General features: G+C 42.9%; 2 protein-coding genes across 2 annotated transcripts in view; both read right to left on the reverse strand.

Moving 5' to 3' along the window:
* Positions 1-2,008, reverse strand: part of cdh16 (cadherin 16, KSP-cadherin) — a 175,563-nt gene extending 173,555 nt beyond the window's left edge. The window contains exon 1 of the mRNA XM_051932212.1: positions 1,913-2,008. The gene's annotated coding sequence lies outside the window, so the exon portion shown is untranslated. The remainder of the gene's footprint in view (positions 1-1,912) is intronic.
* A 10,581-nt stretch (positions 2,009-12,589) lies between these two features.
* Positions 12,590-18,444, reverse strand: rrad (Ras-related associated with diabetes). Its single transcript, XM_028809730.2, has 5 exons — positions 18,140-18,444; positions 16,915-17,278; positions 15,837-15,910; positions 15,074-15,278; positions 12,590-13,631 (listed from the first exon to the last, which is right to left on the reverse strand). Exons 2-5 carry the CDS (start codon positions 17,276-17,278, stop codon positions 13,354-13,356), a joined length of 921 nt encoding a protein of 306 aa, XP_028665563.1. The 5' UTR covers positions 18,140-18,444; the 3' UTR covers positions 12,590-13,353.
* Positions 18,445-19,724: the final 1,280 nt, after the last annotated feature.

The raw sequence follows: 19,724 nt of genomic DNA on the forward strand, positions 1-19,724 counted from the left end.
CTCCCTTCCCTGCCCTGGCAGCCAAAATAAAGGCTGGTCAGGAAGAGAGCTGCAATCTTACCCTCTGTGCCACGGAAGGACATATGGAAGGAAAATGCAACAGCAGGTGTGCCAGAGCTGGGGATGGACATGTTGGCTGGGATAGTGATGCAAGCAGGTTGGTTTAGCAGTCCCTTTTCCAGTCAGGAGGCCAGAAATATGGGATAGTGGGAAACTGAGCACTGAAAGTACTCCCGCATTGGTAATTAAAAGAGAGAATCTTCCACTTGGCCCAAGGATTCAGAGTTGGGAAAGGAGAAGAGCAACAGTCGTCTGGGAGGAGGGGAGGAGTAAAGAGTAGAAGGAGAACAAAGCAAAGGATTTGTTTGTGCCGAGAAATTAGAAAAGAAGCCTCTTGAAATGTAGTTTGTTAAATAAAAACACTGACTGTGAACCTGGGACTTGTCTGGGAAATTGTGACTGAGGTTTGGGATTCTGTGGTGCCCTCATGAGGCTGCAATACTCATTCCATTTCAAGTTGTCCATCACCACATTATCCATCCAGCCATATATATCTGAACTCATATTTCTGTTACAATTTGGATGGTGGTCAGAGCCTATCCCTTCAGCCAAAGCCAGCATTTGATGGCACACCAATCCATCATAGGGAACACTCATGCACACATACACATCTCTTTACTTAATACACTCTTTAACAGACAGGAACACTGAGAATAGAGGGACAGTGCCCAAGACCCTGGACCTATGTGTTAGTAATGCTAGCCACTATGCCACCATGCTGCCCTTACCATACTAAGAATGTGTCAGTGAAGTTTATGACCAAAGCAAGTACTGCTATTTTATGCATCACCTATAATCTTAAACGTCATTCAGAAGTGCTTTTTCTATTTAACATAACACAGCATAACATTGTTACACCCATGTAAGCAAATTCAAGGACACAGGGGCCCAGAAGCTATACGGCATCAGGCATAAGAAAGGAACCAACCCTGGACAGGACACCAGAAGTTATTCAGTCTTTGAGGATTTTCTTTTTCAAAAATATAGCTAACTTGATATACTGTACTTAGAAGTTTAGAGTAACTACCTACCCACCAAACAGAAGACAACCCCTTAATAAGTAAAAATAGTTATACAGTATGTTAAATTAATAAAGAAATCATTCTATATTAAAAAAATATTATAAAAACTTTAAAAAAGTATTAATGCACTAAGTTGTTAATAAAAGAAACTCTAATCTTTGCTCACAATTTCACCTACGTAATAGGAGAATGAGATTGACCATTAATCAGAAGGTGCACTTGTGTCAAGACTGAACTTGTTATGACCTTGAAATAAATAAAATAGGCAGCCGAGAGTGAAAAATCATTTTGTAATCATTTGTAATCAAAATAACAAGAGAGATAACAAATATTTGATGTTTTAAAAATTGAAAACCCATAGCTCAGTTATATTTACTTTCTATACAATAAAAACAACAAGCAGCACGAATGACAATATGCGTAAGATCATTTTTAAAAAGCAGTACATTGACTAAAATGAAAAGATTACTGAGTTGCCATGCATAGTGTCAGATTTGATAAATGATTCTATATAAAAAATCAAATGTGTTGCAATCTCCATTCAAACTGAAAAATTCCCACTTGTTCAAAGCAACTGAAAAGAAAATATCAGCTACATTTTGGAGAAGAAACTGCAGTTTCTTTTATGCCAATAGGCAATCTTTGTATTTTCTCAGATTCAAAGACCTTTTATGATTTTAACAAGAACATTTCTATTGCATCCATGAAATGACTTTTCTTCTCAGCATTGCCTATAATTTAGAATTAGTACTTAAAATCCAGTCTTAAATGTTAAACCAAGTATATAAGTACATATTTAAACAGAGATATCATTTCTACTTTGTACGTACCTGCGCTTTGGAAGGTTAAGGTTGCTTGGAAATTTTCAGAAAGCTTAAAAAAATCTGTGCACAACAGCTAAATACTTTCCTGACTTCCAAGGTTAATTATTGACAGCGCCATTAAAATTGTTATACTCCTTTAACCGCCACCTTATCGTGGTGGAGGGGTTTGCGTGTCCCAATGATCCTAGGAGCTCTGTTGTCCGGGGCTTTATGCCCCTGGTAGGGTCACCCAAGGCAAACTGGTCCTAGGTGAGGGATGAGACAAAGAGCGGTTAAACAAACCTCCTATGATGGAAAACAATTTTGGACGGCGTTTTCCCTTGCCCGGACGCGGGTCACCGGGGCCCCACTCTGGAGCCAGGCCTGGAGGTGGGGCTCAATGGCGAGCGCCTGGTGGCCGGGCCTGCACCCATGGGGCTCGGCCGAGCACAGCCCGAAGAGGCAACGTGGATCCCCCTTCCCATGGGCTCACCACCTATGGGAGGGGCCAAGGAGGTCGGGTGCAGTGTGAGTTGGGTGGTGGCCGAAGGCGGGGACCTTGGCGGTCTGATCCTCAGCTACAGAAGCTGGCTCTTGGGACGTGGAATGTCACCTCCCTGAAGGGGAAGGAGCCTGAGCTAGTGCGAAGTTGAGAGGTTCCGGCTAGATATAGTCGGACTCACCTCGACGCACAGCTTGGACTCTGGAACCAATCTCCTTGAGAGGGGCTGGACTCTGTACCACTCTGGAGTTGCCCCCGGTGAGAGGCGCTGAGCGGGTGTGGGTATACTAATTGCCCCCCGACTTGGAGCCTGTACATTGGGGTTTACCCCGGTGGACGAGAGGGTAGCCTCCCTTCGCCTTCGGGTGGGGGGACGGGTCCTAACTGTTGTTTGTGCGTATGCACCGAACAGCAGTTCGGAGTACCCACCCTTTTTGGAGTCCCTGGAGGGGGTGCTAGAGGGCATACCTTCTGGGGACTCCCTCGTTCTGCTGGGAGACTTCAATGCTCACGTGGGCAATGACAGTGAGACCTGGAAGGGCGTGATTGGGAGGAATGGCCCCCCCGATCTGAACCCGAGCGGTGTTTTGTTATTGGACTTCTGTGCTCGTCACGGATTGTCCATAACAAACACCATGTTCAAGCATAGGGGTGTTCATATGTGCACTTGGCACCAGGACACCCTAGGCCTCAGTTCGATGATCGACTTTGTGGTCGTGTCGTCGGACTTGCGGCCACATGTCTTGGACACTCGGGTGAAGAGAGGGGCGGAGCTGTCAACTGATCACCACCTGGTGGTGAGTTGGCTTCGATGGTGGGGGGAGGATGCCGGTCAGGCGTGGTAGGCCCAAACGTGTTGTGAGGGTCTGCTGGGAACGTCTGGCAGAGCCCCCTGTCAGAAGTAGCTTCAACTCCCACCTCCGGCAGAACTTCTACCACATCCCGAGGGAGGTGGGGGACATTGAGTCCGAATGGGCCATGTTCCGTGCCTCTATTGTTGAAGCAGCTGACCGGAGCTGTGGCCGTAAGGTGGTCGGTGCCTGTCGTGGCGGCAATCCTCGAACCCGTTAGTGGACACCGGCGGTGAAGGATGCCGTCAAGCTGAAGAAGGAATCCTACCGGTCGCTTTTGTCCTGTGGGACCCTGGAGGCAGCTGATAGGTACCGGCAGGCCAAGCGGAATGCGGCTTTGGTGGTTGCTGAGGCAAAAACTCGGGCGTGGGAGGAGTTTGGGGAGGCCATGGAGAACGACTTTCGGACGGCTTCGAGGAGATTCTGGTCCACCATCCGGCGTCTCAGGAAGGGGAAGCAGTGCAGTGTCAACACTGTATATGGTGGGGATGGTGCGCTGCTGACTTCGACTCGGGACGTTGTGGGTTGGTGGGGGGAGTACTTCGAAGACCTTCTCAATCCCATTAACATGCCTTCCAATGAGGAAGCAGAGCCTGGGGACTCAGAGGTGGGCTCCCCCATCTCTGGGACTGAGGTCACCGAGGTGGTCAAAAAACTCCTTGGTGGCAGGGCCCCGGGGGTGGATGAGATACGCCCGGAGTTCCTCAAGGCTCTGGATGTTGTAGGACTGTCTTGGTTGACACGCCTCTGCAACATCGCATGGACATCAGGGACAGTGCCTCTGGATTGGCAGACCGGGGTGGTGGTCCCCCTCTTTAAGAAGGGGGATCGGAGGGTGTGTTCCAACTACAGAGGGATCACACTCCTCAGCCTCCCTGGAAAAGTCTATTCAGGGGTCCTGGAGAGGAGGGTCCGTCAGATAGTCGAGCCTCGGATTCAGGAGGAACAATGTGGTTTTCATCCTGGTCGCGGAACAGTGGACCAGCTCTATACCCTTAGCAGGGTCCTGGAGGGTGCATGGGAGTTTGCCCAACCAGTCTACATGTGTTTTGTGGACTTGGAAAAGGCATTCGAACGTGTCCCTCGGGGAATCCTGTGGGGGGTACTCCGAGAGTATGGGGTACCGGCCCCCTTGATAAGGGCTGTTCAGTCCCTGTACGATCGTTGCCAGAGCCTGGTCCGCATTGCCGGCAGTAAGTCGAACCCGTTTCCAGTGAGAGTTGGACTCCGCCAGGGCTGCCCTTTGTCACTGATTCTGTTCATAACTTTTATGGACAGAATTTCTAGGCACAGCCAGGGCGTTGAGGGGGTCCGGTTTGGTGGGCTCAGAATTGGGTCACTGCTTTTTGCAGATGATGTTGTCCTGTTTGCTTCATCAGGCCGTGATCTTCAGCTCTCTCTGGATCGGTTTGCAGCCGAGTGTGAAGCGGCTGGGATGAGAATCAGCACCTCCAAATCCGAGACCATGGTCCTCAGCCGGAAAAGGGTGGAGTGCCCTCTCAGGGTTGGTAGCGAGATCCTGCCCCAAGTGGAGGAGTTCAAGTATCTCAGGGTCTTGTTCACGAGTGAGGGAAGAATGGAGCGTGAGATCGACAGGCAGATCAGTGCGGCATCCGCAGTAATGCGGGCGTTGCATCGGTCTGTCGTGGTGAAAAAGGAGCTGAGCCGCAAGGTAAAGCTCTCAATTTACCAGTCGATCTATGTTCCTACCCTCACCTATGGTCATGAGCTATGGGTAGTGACCGAAAGAACGAGATCGCGAATACAAGCGGCTGAAATGAGTTTCCTCCGCAGGGTGTCTGGGCTTTCCCTTAAAGATAGGGTGAGAAGCTCAGTCATCCGGGAGGGGCTCAGAGTAGAGCCGCTGCTCCTCCGCATCGAGAGGAGTCAGATGAGGTGGCTCGGGCATCTGATCAGGATGCCTCCTGGACGCCTCCCTGGTGAGGTGTTCCGGGCACGTCTAACCGGGAGGAGGCCCCGGGGAAGACCCAGGACACGCTGGAGGGACTATGTCTCCCGGCTGGCCTGGGAACGCCTCGGGATTCTCCCGGAAGAGCTAGAAGAAGTGGCCGGGGAGAGGGAAGTCTGGGCATCTCCGCTCAAGCTGCTGCCCCCGCGACCCGACCTCGGATAAGCGGGAGACAATGGATGGATGGATGGAGGTTTAGCTCCCCAAGGACCTTCTCCTTAATAGAACTGAAAGACAGCACAGTTTAAGGGAGCCAGAAAAACTTCTTAAAAGAATGGATACAGTGGAGAAGAAATAACACCACCTTATGTTTGTTAATGCTAATATTATTATTAGGACATTACAAGCATATTTAAGCTGAAGTCAACCAGCTTGGGAAAATATGAATGGTTTATTAACGTGAACTACTGTTGTTTCACTTTCTTAACCTGCTTATCCAAGGCTCTTTTAAAAAAACTATTAATTGTTAATCTAGAAGTGGTGGTCCAGTTTACATGAAACCTAATGTGGGAGGTCAGCATGGTCAGATATAGAGGTGATTTAGTCTGTCACTAGAGGAGGCAGCTCCTGACCATGACTAACACCTACAGTATGCGAAGTCACCAGGCCCAGACATTCTGATATGCCAGCGACAGTCTGCCTCACACCCTGAAGACACATTTGCACCAAGCTTGTTAGGTCAAATTGCAGAACTTCAATCAGCATTTGCACTGTATTAATCCATACAGGCAAATGTGCTGACATAATGTATGCATTTATGGAATATGGCAGCTGGGTGTGCTCAAGAATTGTCCTGTGAGCCTGAGACAAATATCTGTTAAAGATGTTTGCGTGTCATTTGTGAATTGCTTCAATATGCAAATCTAGTGGTAACTTACTGCTGAAGGTGACCTGATGGGAGACCACAGTAAATCCGGACATGCTCAATAACTGTAACTATTGTTAACAACAATGAAGCCCCACCTCTATGAGAAGTTGGTTCTCTTTTATTATGTACATAGTGTCATGGCCAGTTGCATGATACATGAGCTGCTCCAGTGATGTTGTTCCTTCAGGCTTTCCATATCTTTCCTCATAAAACTGGAAGACCTCCTGCCACCCTTATATTTATGAGCTTTTCAATGAGCTATTTTGTGGCAGGACAAGAATCCATTGGCCTCCACAATCTGACCCTGTCTAGTAATGATGACATAAAAGGGGATAAACGTTCTTGATAATGACATTAGTAAGCTGCTCACTGAAGTTAGAAATGATGAGCTTTACATTTACAGGTTGTCTGTTTCTGTGGTGGCCTGCTAACAAAACACAGCATTAAAATGACAGCAAACACACTGGACAACAAGCAACACCACGCTGATGTATGGAGGATAAAGTGACAAATCAAGTTCTATACAGGGTCATGTTTACAGCATCATAGGCACCCAGGCAAAGTAGTGTGCTGGAGCTTTAGAAATTTTTATTCATTCAATCATCCATTTAGTTTCCACCGCTAACTGTATCTGGGATCAGGATACAGGAGTAACAATGTTTTAGCAGTGAGGCCCACATGTCCCATTCCCAAGCCAGATTTGCCAACTAATGTTATGGGATCCCAAGGCGCTCCCAGGCCATTTGGGAGATATAATCCTCCCAGCAAGACCTGGGTCTTCATCGGGGTCTCCTCTTACCTATTTGTGCATGTAAAGTTTCCAAAGGGATGTTTCTGGGAAGCATCCATATTAGATTCCCTAATCACCTCAACAGTCTCCTCTCAACGCGAGGGTCAGCAGCTCTACTCCTAACCACTGCTGGAAGTCAATTCTTCTCACCTTATCTCTAAAGGAGGCCAGTCACCCTGCAGAGAATATTCATTTTGGCCGTCGTTTCAGTCATTATACAAAGCTCATGAGTGAGGGAAGGGACATAGATCAACTGGTAAACTGAGAGCTTTGACTTTCTGGTTCAGCTCCATTCTTCACTACAATGGGTCATATAGCAACCGCATAACTGTACTCACCACACCAATTCGTCTGTTGATCTCACCATCCTGTTTCCTCTCACTCATCAACCAGACCCCAAGGTACTTAAACTCCTCAACTTGAGGCAGTAACTTACCTCTAACTCAAAGAGGACAGTCCACCTTTTTCCTACTGAGGACCATGACTTCAGATTTGGAGGTACTTATCCTCATCCCTGCTGCTTCATAGTCGGATGCAACCCATCCAAATGCATGCTGAAGTTCACAACCCAATGTAGCCAACAGAACCATAATCATCTGCAAAAGGCAAAGATGAAATTCTAAGGCCACCAAACTGGACACCCTCTTCCCACCAGCTGCACCTTTATATCCTGTCCATGAACATCACAAACAGTATATGAGACAAAGTACAGCCCTGGCAGATTCCCACAACCACTGAGAACAGTGCTGATGTTTTTCTGAGGGGTTTCAGGACCCTCAATAAGGGCTGTTCAGAAACTGCATAATCACAGTGAGAGCTGTGTCCATACAGTATACTTGGAAAACTTAAGGAACCTGTGCTTGCAAAAATTCTTTAAATGTAAGATATTTTACAATATTAAGTTAGATTATTAAAACAACATTTGTCCATTTTTGCAACTTTGGGTGTAACACAGGATCCAGTGGTTTGCATTTTTAATCCCAATCATCATCCTGAAGAGATGTTAGTTTAACTAGTAGCTCTAAACTGGCTAGGTGTGACTGCATGTGTGAGCCTGGAATACAATGGACTGGCATTCTGCTGGAGTCTCATGCCCATTGCTGCGCACCCCAATAACCTAAAATTAGATAACTTGATAAGAAAATGGATGGATGGATGGATGGATATATGAATTGATGGATGGATGGAATCAATTAAAAAATTATTATTCATCACAGAATCATCACTCAAAGCTGGACTGACCACTGATCAGGCCTCCCTACACCCAACCCTGTCCTCCATCTTCTTTTGGAAAATACCCAGATGCTCCCATTATATTCCAGTGATATAATCCCCAGAGAGCATCCTAACTACCTGCCCAAATCATTGAAGGCTGAATTTACGTACTTTTTTGCACAATTTGTATAAGACACCTGCTTATTCTATGTTATCAGGTAAACACATAGGTAGACATTGATTTGTGATTTTAAGCTTGCTTGTGAATTTGACTAAAGGTCATATTTAATTTAACACAGATGTACAGTACTTTTTCACAAATCTGTGACAAGAAAAGTAATGCAGTGGCCTCTGCAGTGACCTGTTCTTAGACTGTGCTGTTGTATACAGCAAGAGTTGTCATGAACACACTGGAACGTGACAAATCTGTTATCATCTACCTATGGTTATTCATGAAACCTGTTACAAATCTAAATTAAATTAAGGTTCTTCTTGTGGATGATTCTTATGCAACCAGGAATACTCAATTACGGTTAGTAGTAGCTATTTATTGTCATTTCAACCATATAGAGTTAGTACAGTACACAATAAAACAAAATAACGTTCCTCCGGGACCTTGGTGCTACATAAAACAAAGATCTACAGAAAAACTACAGATTTTAACATATTATGCATGTGTACAATCATGGGAAAACATTGCAGGACAGTGCAAAGACAGAAAGTGGTATAAATGAAGACAGTGCAGCACCGACCAGTACACATTTATGATATCTACAGGTACAAAAAATTAGCAGGTTGTGCCAAAATGTGGCAATATCTTAATAGAAAGAATATATGTAAAATGGCAGTGGAGGTAGGAAGAAAGTAACAGTAGGAGAATAAATATAATAATTAATATAAAGACATGATCTAGTTGGGGCGGCATGGTGGCGCAGTGGTAGCGCTGCTGCCTCGCAGTAAGGAGACCTGGGTTCGCTCCCTGGGTCCTCCCTGTGTGGAGTTTGTATGTTCTCCCCGTGTCTGCATGGGTTTCTTCCGGGCACTCCGGTTTCCTCCCACAGTCCAAAGACATGCAGGTTAGGTGGATTGGTGATTCTAAATTGGCCCTAGTGTGTGCTTGGTGTGTGGGTGTGTTTGTGTGTGTCCTGCGGTGGGTTGGCACCCTGCCCGGGATTGGTTCCTGCCTTGTGCCCTGTGTTGGCTGGGATTGGCTCCAGCAGACCACCGTGACCCTGTGTTCGGATTCAGCAGGTTGGAAAATGGATGGATGGATGGATGGATGATCTAGTTGAGTGGGAAGGTGTGTATGTGTTATCAGTCAAGTCCCTGATGGTTTAGGGCTCTTACGGTTTGAGAGAAGAAACTATAACATATTCTGGTAGTGAAGCCCTGAATGCTTTGGTTCCTTTTGCCAGACGGCAGGAGAGTGAATAGTTTATGCGTGGAATGCGTCAGGTCTGTGATGGAGGGAAGAGAGAGATTCCCATTATCTTCTCAGCTGTCCTCACTATCCTTTGCACGGTTTTGCGCTCCATGACAGCGCAACTCCCAAACCAGACAGTGATGCTGCTGCACGGGATGCTCTCAATAGTCCTTCTGTAGAAGGTGGTGAGCATGGATAATGGTCAGCCTTCACGCCAAGTAAATGCTACTGAGCTTTCTTGGCTATGGAGCTGGTGTTGAGAGACCAGGTGAGGTTCTCTGCCAGGTCAGCACCAAGGAATTTTCACTTTAACCAGTTTCTTAATTAGAACTCCTTTATTAACTAATAAAGCAATGTTTTAGTTAACTTGCCTGTTACAATACAGAAAACGTAATTGCCTGTTTTCATGTTAAACTACTGAGTTTAGGTTTTATTTATAGCCAGTTTTCATATCAGCCATCCAGTGCTGGTTGAATCCCTCTAAGGCGAGGTGGACGGATGTTGCCCATCGTTGTCCATATCAGGTAGTTGCTATTATTAGACTTTGACCACCGGAGTGTGGCCTCTTCAGTAACAGAAACAGCACCCCTTTGCGTATCTACTGTAGAATTAAATTATTGGGCCTATTAGTGCTTTCATTAATCCAAGATAAAAAAATGTATATTTTTTTGTTTTCTGAGAACGTTTGTCCATATGTTTTGTGGTCCTTCCCTTCTCTCTCATTTATTTCAAAACACAAACGTTGGCTGATGGCGCATTGCCCCACCCACCACACGACGAACCTCCTGAACTGGGACCCGAGTGCAGCAGGCGACACCTCAGCACCACACTGGTACAGTATGAGTTTTTTTTTTTTTTTACGGTCTCTGGAGTGCCAACCCTGCCGCCAATCCCCAAGTCTCCCCTGAAAGTTGAGGGCTGGATGCTGATTAACGTCATACCCAGTACGAAGCCGAGCTAGGCCTGGATTCAAATTACGAAACTGGTTGCAGTGAAAACCTGCAGCCACTACGGACCTCCAGGACCGTCACTGAGTACCCCGTGCCCTACGGTATCGCTCTCATGATCCATTTTTATTTTTAAGAGTGTACCCGTTTTGGGAATAATAAAATTCACATGCAATGGAAACGTGGAATATTTTTTTCAAAAAAACTGATCAGTTTTATAGGTACTCATCGCTGTATACTTAAAAATTGTATATATTTGAAAGCATAGCATGAAACGCTGAATTAGCATAAAATGTGTGAAAAAGTAGCTAACCTGGGCCTAATCTACAGCAGCTCATTTAACACCGCGCCAAGTTCTCCTCCACTAACTGCACTGCTGAGCTCCAATCCCGACAACAACTCAGCACAGGGGAACCTCAGGTGATGTCATGTCATGTGATGTCATGTGATGTGATGTGAGCCGCGCCTACTTGCGGTCTCAGGCTTCCCATCGTGTTCACAGATTATGATGGGGATGCAGACTGATGTGTCTACTACTTCACAACATTTTGTAAAATGACAGCCGCAGTTGCACGGGGTGTTCTAAAGTACCTGAGCTCCACTATTTGTGACGCTGCCCATCTTTACTGTCAGACAGTATGTCGACAAATAACAGTACGATTCTAACAGCGAATGGTTCACAAACTTTATTTTAGGTCTCCTAAGGACAAAATAATCCATCATGTGCATGGATTCCCCACAGGCCGAGATACAGAGTTCGACTAAATAAATAAAACCCGAGACTCGCCGGCTCCAGCTTGCTAGAACAGCCTCTTCATTATTCCGCCTGAACTGTTTGTCCTGCGTTGAGTCTGCAGCGTGCATCTGTCTGTTTGGATGATTTAGCGATTTCATCAGAGGATTCCCACAGCATCTCATCTCGCGTCTGACGGGTTGAGGTGTCTGCAAGTTTTCACTGCAACCATCCACTTAAGCTAAAACAAATCTGCGTTTTTTGCAGAATAGCTTACTCAGTCAGACCTGCTTTTTGTTTATCCGCTTCTACGCTCAGAGGGCATACTTATTATTGCAAAACATTGAGTCGTTTTTGTATTGTCTTAACGTTTCTGCATTTTCTTAATGAATCGCCCAGAGATAGCTTTACTCTGGGAATTAATGAATGAAACATACGTTTTAAAATGGAGCAATGCCTAGCATGGTATAAAATGGATCAATTGCATGTTTATTCCTTTTTTCTTTAGGTATCTTGGTTTCTTGTCACATCCTAAATATGTAAAGGTTCTATTAATAGCCTAGTGAATGTGGCTGTGTGCCCAGATATGCCTGGCAGCCCATCTAGTTTTGCTTTCCATGTACCTGATGATTCTCAAACCAAGGACGAATGATCATATTGTTACATTTTTTGCTCATAAATGTATGATTTATTGGTTAAGTATGTTTATTTATATAGGTTATTCCAGCTAAATCTTAAATGAAAGTTGTGCTCTGCTAAATGCATACAGGTGCAAATCACATCAAATCCTTTAACAAGGTGTCTAATTCATTGTCATGCACACTTTTGCACTTATTCCAAATCATCATCTGTTAATAGGAGGCTTACAAAAAGGATCTGGTGGCAAACCTTTGAAATTAACAAGCATGCCAATGTGTCATTGCACCCCCCTAAGAATAGCATGTAGTGTTACTACAGTAGGCTTCACAGTATATGCTTGAGCGCAGAAAGATGAAGGAACATTCCCATTAGGCAAAAGCTGAAAAACACCATGACTACAGGCTTTAAATACAAATAAAAAACACTGGAAGCCCAGAAGTGCAGTGCATCCATTCAAAGATGAGTGTGTGGGGGCAGCACAGTGTTCAGCTCAGCAACTTCCCAGCTTCTGCACTCAGTTCAAGCATGTTGTGTGAAATTTGCATGTTCTTCTCATGTCAGTGTTGCCCCCCCCCACCCCAATCCCACCCAAATACATGTTAGGATAACCTACATGGTGTGAAAGAGCATTCCATCCCATCCAGGGATCATCCTTCTTGATGATGTGACTCCTCATATCTTTATATTGGACCAAATAGATTAAGAAAAAAATCATGAAAGGATTGCTGGATAGATAACTGAAGCCCGGTAGTTACATTCATTCAGGATTGTCTTTTGCAAATGACTATTTTATTAAAAAATATTTCTGTAAACATGTATCAAATCATTTCTTGAAGAATATTAAATGGAAGTGCAAATCAACTTTCCTAAAACAATAATAAATTCACAATACTTATAAGTTATTGCTCTTTCTACACATTTTAAACTCAGAATAAAAGAGAAGAAAAACAAATTGCCAGAAAATGTTATAACCTCCACTAAGCCTATGTGGCATATTCCAAATAGAGTAAGTACGAACCCGCGCACTTAATTTCAAGTATGTATATACATCAGAGTCAAAATAAAGCTCTGTGAACTTGCCCATACAGCATCTTATATTCATTGCTTTCTAGTTACAGTTCCATGTCATCTCTGTCTGCACCACATAGCTTATGAATTCTTGCAGAAAATACTATAAATACCTTCCTTCTGTAAAGACGCAAGCGATCACTCATCATCTGGGCACATTAGGAGGAGTACATTGGTTTAAATGTACAATTAATGTACACAAGCTGTACTGTTAAGGCAGAGAGTCAAATGTCAAATAACGTTTGAAATAAAAATCAAAACATTCAGTAAGCATCATGCAGAATACTTGACTTGTTATGTCTAAACTGTCCTTTTCCCCTTCTTTTTGGGTTTTGCTCATATTTATTGGAAATTTCAATAAACACTGCATTAATCAGTTCTCAGTTCGCTGCCCAGTCCCAAGTCTTGTGCTACACAGCATCCAGTCACAGTTTTCATAGCAGCAGTAATAAGCTGTAAATACTCAGAGCACCGACAGGTCATGGCAAGACTTGGATTTCTGCTTAAAAGCCATCTTCTTGTTGTTTTTGGCCACAATCCTCCCGAGGAAGCGCTTAGCCTTCTTGCCGATGCTCTCGCGTCTCTTGCTGTTTGCCAGTCGTCTGGCGTTGTCCTCTTTGCTGTCTTTTCGTAGCCGGATTTGTCTCACTATGCCCTCAAACAAGTCACGCACGTTGTGATGGAGGGACGCAGATGTCTCGATGAACTTGCAGTCAAAGACCACTGCACAGGCTCTCCCCTCTGCAAAAAGAGCACAAGGTGGTCTTTAAGGGCTACAATCTACACATAAGGCCTGCTCCAGGCATTAGCAAGCACCCTCACAGAACTGTAAACCTCGACGGCAGCAACCTTTATGCTTGGGCCCTTTTCTACTAAACATCCAACCTGCTATATCCTAACACAGGGTCATGGGGGTCTGCTGGAGCCAATCCCAGCCAGCACTGGGCACAAGCCAGGAAGAAACCCCAGGCAGGGCGCCAGCCCACTGCAGGGCATACACACACACACTGACACACCAAGCCCACACTAGGGACAATAATTAGGATTGCCAATGCACCTAACCTGCATGTCTTTAAACTGTGGGAGGAAACCGGAGCACCCGGAGGAAACCCACGCAGACACGGGGAGAACATGCAAACTCCACGCAGGGAGGACCTGGGAAGCGAACCCAGGTCTCCTTACTGCGAGGCAGCAGCTCTACCACTGTGTCACCGTGCCACCCTTTCCACTAAACAGTACTTTAAAATTCAAATGGAAATGGAGATTTGTGCATGGAGAGAGTAGGGCTTTGAGACTAGGGAGCACTGGGCTAAAACTACTGGGAATCATGTAATAAAACACCTCATGTTTGATCCACACCTCTTCAAAATAAATGTTTTCCTTTACATTTTGTAAATTTTCCACTCTTAAAACCCTTGCTGTATCTTGGAGATATATTTACATTTTTCATGAAAATATTTTAAAAAAGAATTTATAGCATCATTATGATGGTTTAGAGATTACAAAACATTACTGTACTTAACAGGAAAAAAAACAAAACACATTTTCTAAAAATTCCCAAATGCTTTTGAAATTTGCCAATGAATCCTTTACCTGAGAAGTACAATGGGGATTTGGGAACTTTGTTTTCAAATTATTATTTTGAAATTTGGAGATAGCCTTTGAATGCTCCAGCTTCTTCCTACTTTCACATATTAGATTAATATTTAAGATATTAAAATGTTTTTTTTTTTTCCAATATAAAATTGTGGTTTTTTTTTTAATTGGAATAAATAGTGATTTTGTTTTTTGTAAAAATATATCCAACTGTGTAGTCACTCTATCATTTTTGCTAGAGTTTGACATGATATATTCAGTTCTTACACTATGTTTATAAAGTGTCCCAGGACGGACTGGGGTCTTGCTTAGGGTTGTTTCAAACTCACTATGATCCTAAATTTGATTTAGTGGGTTTGTGCAGGTAATGTATGAATGTTTGCAGGGTCCACAAAGGGCCAAAAGTCTTAAATCCTGTACATTACCAATGCACTTTGCTTTCCAGAATTCCCAAAATTCAGTCATTAAAGTAGTTCTCATTTTGGCATTTTATGCTAACATATGAGTCCACTTGTTAACCATTTCCCACTGGCTTGCACATTTCCAAATGTAATACCCCAATGGAAGACTCAAGAAAGATGGCTTACCATCTACTGAGACTTCACGGGAGCGGACCAGGTCACTTTTATTTCCCACCAGGATAATTGGGATATCCTCTGACTGCCGGGCCCTCCGTAGTTGAATCCTTAACTCGGATGCCTTTTCAAAGCTGGACTTGTCTGTCACAGAGTAAACGATGATGTAGGCATCACCCATCTTCATGCATTGATCCTGGAGCCAAGGGCTACTGTCCTGAAAACAAAATGACACAAAAAGAATTCTGTCACTATATGTGTCAGGCATCCATTGTGTGACTAAGTGTGTTGTTTTCATTTTTTTGTTCGAGATGAGAATTGCTTGCTCTGTTGTTTAAAGAGAATGCCATACAAAGTATAAAAGCTTTAAAATGATTTACCGAATGCTTGATTTACATTTGGCATTCATTAGGGGGCCATAGTTGTCTATCTATAGTCTGTGTGACTGAGTATATAATGTACAATGTATTCAATGTAGATAATTAATATTTATGATTGTTAATATAAAAGAAATAGCAGCTGAATATTTTCTTTATATTTCAATGCACAATTAATAGCATACTACAGTAAGGGAACAATTAGCTCACTTTTGACTCCCTCACAATTTTTTTATTCTTGGTGGTTATAAGGTGCATTAAGATGTTACACCCATGTCATAATGGCTTAATACATTAAACGTCTAAATTTCCCAATTGTTCTCAGAAATGATATGACTATTGATGACCTTCATAATGACTTATCATAACAATACAAATGAAACTTCTCAATTACTTACTTGCTCCCAAATGTCATATAAAACAATTGATGCTTCCTCATCATCAACAATGATTGATCTATCATAAGTGTTTCCTTAAAAAAAAAAAGAAAAGGGCATAAATGAATATGTTGAAACACTGATGTATTAAATTCACAACAAAATATGAGCCACATTTTTAGTCCTGGAGCTATTTAGCTGTAAGTGTCTGGACAATTGCTGATAGCACCTGCTGGCTTAAGATAAGAAGTCTTCGTAATCCTAATAGGGGTCTGCCTACATGATACTCCTGCTAAATGTATTTGTTTTTCCGTGAGTTATCTTCAATGTCATGCTAAAAATAGATTTTTTATCAGACCTGAGAGGAATAGGGATAAAAATAAATCTACCAAACTAAACAATTAAATTGCCAAAAAAAATATATACAGCTTCCTATTACTCAGTAATCAAAGAACATTAGTGAGTGAAATGGTAAAATGTTTCTTGCATTATATAGCCTTTGGGGGAAATCATTAATGATATAAGAAGAGATATTAATTTTATAGAATTTTATTGTGTTCTCTTATAATGCATTATGCCATATGCTGAAAACGTTACATCTTTTACATGCTTCCTGAGTATTTCAAATCAAATACTATTAATAACACCATATCATTGTTGTGGCTTTACCACATTTTATAAACTATAAGAGCAACTAAAGAATGACTCAATCATTGAACATCTTGTTTAAAAAAAGTGCATTCTATACAGGCACAATCATCATTTGTTTTGGATTAAGCTTACTCAGTCTGTTCTGCCATCCATTTTTTTAACCCTGTTTTTCCATTACAGGACTGAAGGAAACCTATTGTGCCACGCAGTTTGCATTAATTGCACTTTAACCATAATAGGCTTGGACAAAAAGCTTTTCAGACAATTCTGATGCCAATTTCCAATGCCAAAGATTTTTAATTAAACTAAATATCTGCTTAGACCTTGCATACAGTATCTTAACTGCTGGGCAGACTACAGCCCTCCTCCACCACAATAGTATATGTGAAACTGAATGAATAATTTCATGCATAAAGAGATCAATAGAAACATGGTAGGGAAAACTCACCTGCTTCGTCACATTCATGGTTATCCGCTACACCACCAAAGATGCGAGCCAAGCTGGATTTGCCCACTCCATTTTCCCCCAGCATCACGACTTTATGGATGTGGTTCTCTGGGTCACTGCCAGATGAGATGACAGAGTCTGATGAATCAGAAGCCCAGCTTTCTGCCTGTGGTTCCCCAGGGCTGAATGAAGTACAGCGGACCAAGTTAGTCAGCTCGCCCAGGCGTAATGTAGGCATTGTGGATTGCAGATCCCTCTCATCCACAGGCATGCTTCTCCTGTGAAGATGCTGATTTGGTGGGAAAGGCATGCTCCCCCTCCTCTTATCTAGATTTCGCAGTTTATCTCCTCTGTTCAGTGTCATCTGTTGAAAGACAAAAAAAAAAAACATTTGAAATGCATGCCGCGAAATAGAGGACAAAGAATACACATTCACAAATTCATACACATACACTATATTCTAGGTATGCTCATTGGAATGTCTTCATTTTGATAATAAATGTAATAGCAATAATGATAATCTGAATAAGATGACAATATTGTAGGAACAGTCCTTAATAAAATTACTTCCAGGAGAAGCTTCCAGGAGAAACAGCAGCAAATGTATGACTTGAATATGTGTTTTAGCTTCAGACACACTGAATTAATTTCATTACATCACTACAGTCTCATAATTTCTTCTCATTATTCAGATTGAAATTAATTGATTAATTGAAGCATAACCTTGTTTTATGGTACTGTATATACTTACAGCTGATAGGATACATTGCAAAAATCATTTGGAGCTATCTGTTTCTATTCTAAGCGTTTAACATACTTCCAACAAAACATTCCATAAGCATGTGCATTTAGAGTTCTTAATTCAAAATTTGCTTCACTAAACATGCCAAAAATCAAAGTCATCAAGAAGTTATACTGAAATTCCCCACAAATTATGTGGATTCATACAAAATGATTTTTAAAACGCTTCAGCCAGTTAGGCTGGACATTTCCAACATATGCTGTAGAAATGATAGGCATGCACTGAATAATCATGAAAATAATTTTTAATACAGTGGCACGATTTCTCACTCACAAGTCTATAGAGTTTTGCGAGAAGCATTTCAATACATTCTGTATACTACCCCTAAGGAAATCTCATGCAGCAATGTTTAATGATCAAAGATACGCTAATAGTAAAAAGTACTAATAAGTTTACCAAAAGTTTCATAAAATGTTAACCTACATTTAAAAATGATGTTCTGATTTGTTATCTTGATGTATCCTCTGTGTTGTCCTTCCGAAGCACCGTATTCTATGTTCTCTTGAAAATGAGCTTCACGCGTCCAGCTGTCGCTCTCACTTTGTCTGAGCTGGAAGCGCGCTGAGCTCTTATTTATCTGTCCTCCTGCCTGGTGACGTCAGCGCCAGGGTTTGCCTGTACGAATCACGTGTCTCTTAATAGGGATGCTGTGTGTCCGTTAGTGAGGACGGGGGGAGTCGGTGCTCATTAAAAATAGAGCGGAGGAGGAGAGGGACTCTCCTCGCCTCTCGTCGTCCTCCTCCTCCTCCCACTGGACCAGATGCGGGGAAGCTCGCGCACTGATGTAATGCTCTTTCTCTTTATGTGTGTCATGAATAAAGGCGGGGAAGGAATTACTTTGAATGACTTAAGGCTGACTAAGATACAACGAAATAAATGCGCCTTGGATTCGTATGAAGGGATTTCCCACAGATCTTTCTTTCTTTCTTTCTTTCTTTCTTTCTTTCTTTCTTTCTTTCTTTCTTTCTTTCTTTCTTTCTTTCTTTCTTTCTTGAACTACTAATTTGGTCGAAAATGATATAGCGGAGTGGCAATAATGTTTCACGGCTCCCAAGATCTGGATTCAAGTCCGAGCCTGAATATTTCAATTCAGGTTATTCTGAAAAGCGAATCAGAATGATCCCGATGTACGTTAGGACTAGCGCCACGCCAAAAAATTGGTTCTTTTTCAGACAGCACCTATATTGGAATAAACAGGCGCGGAAAAATAAAATTCATGAAGAAACGCACTTCAATAGATACGGTTAGTTTTCTTTAAACAATATTGAAATAGGTGCAACGTAGCAAATCAAGCCTATATACTGAAACACGATCGGTTACTCCCCTCGGTTTAAAACCGTTATGTTCTAATTTTAGAAAGGTTACTGGCCCAGATCAGGAAAAACCAGGAAGGGAATTAGATTAAGATCCACCTCAAATCCGTTTGGTAAAGAGCTTTGCTTAAGATCAACATGTCAGTTTCGGACATTAAGTTCTAAACAATGCAGGATCTTTCACAGGAGAAAGGATAACACGGGGTAACGGATTTCTGGCTTCATAACATTGGGCTTGTTTAACGACTTGTGAAGCTTTGTATTTTCACCGTGTGCGCGTGGGCTTTCCCAAACTAAACTATAAGCCACAGTCACACGGGGACACCATCCACAAACATGGGCTTAGTTACATTTGGGATTCCAAATCGGTGCAGTTTTATAAACGATGAATGAAATACTATGAACCAAAGTCTGATGCAACCCCTTACACACACACACACACACACACACACACACACACACACACACACACACACACACACACACACACACACATATATATATATATATATATATATACTACTCAAAAAACTACTTAAAGGAACACTTATTAATCAGAGTACTGTATAGCATCTAGTCAATGAATCTTCTGGGCGTTGCAGCTCGATTGGCATTTGCCATAAAATACCAGACTTGCAGGTCCACCTGGCACCCTGTGCTTTTCACAGATGAGAGCAGGTTCACCTTGAGCACAT

Source organism: Erpetoichthys calabaricus, chromosome 9, assembly GCF_900747795.2.
Source record: "Erpetoichthys calabaricus chromosome 9, fErpCal1.3, whole genome shotgun sequence".
NCBI lineage: Eukaryota > Metazoa > Chordata > Cladistia > Polypteriformes > Polypteridae > Erpetoichthys > Erpetoichthys calabaricus.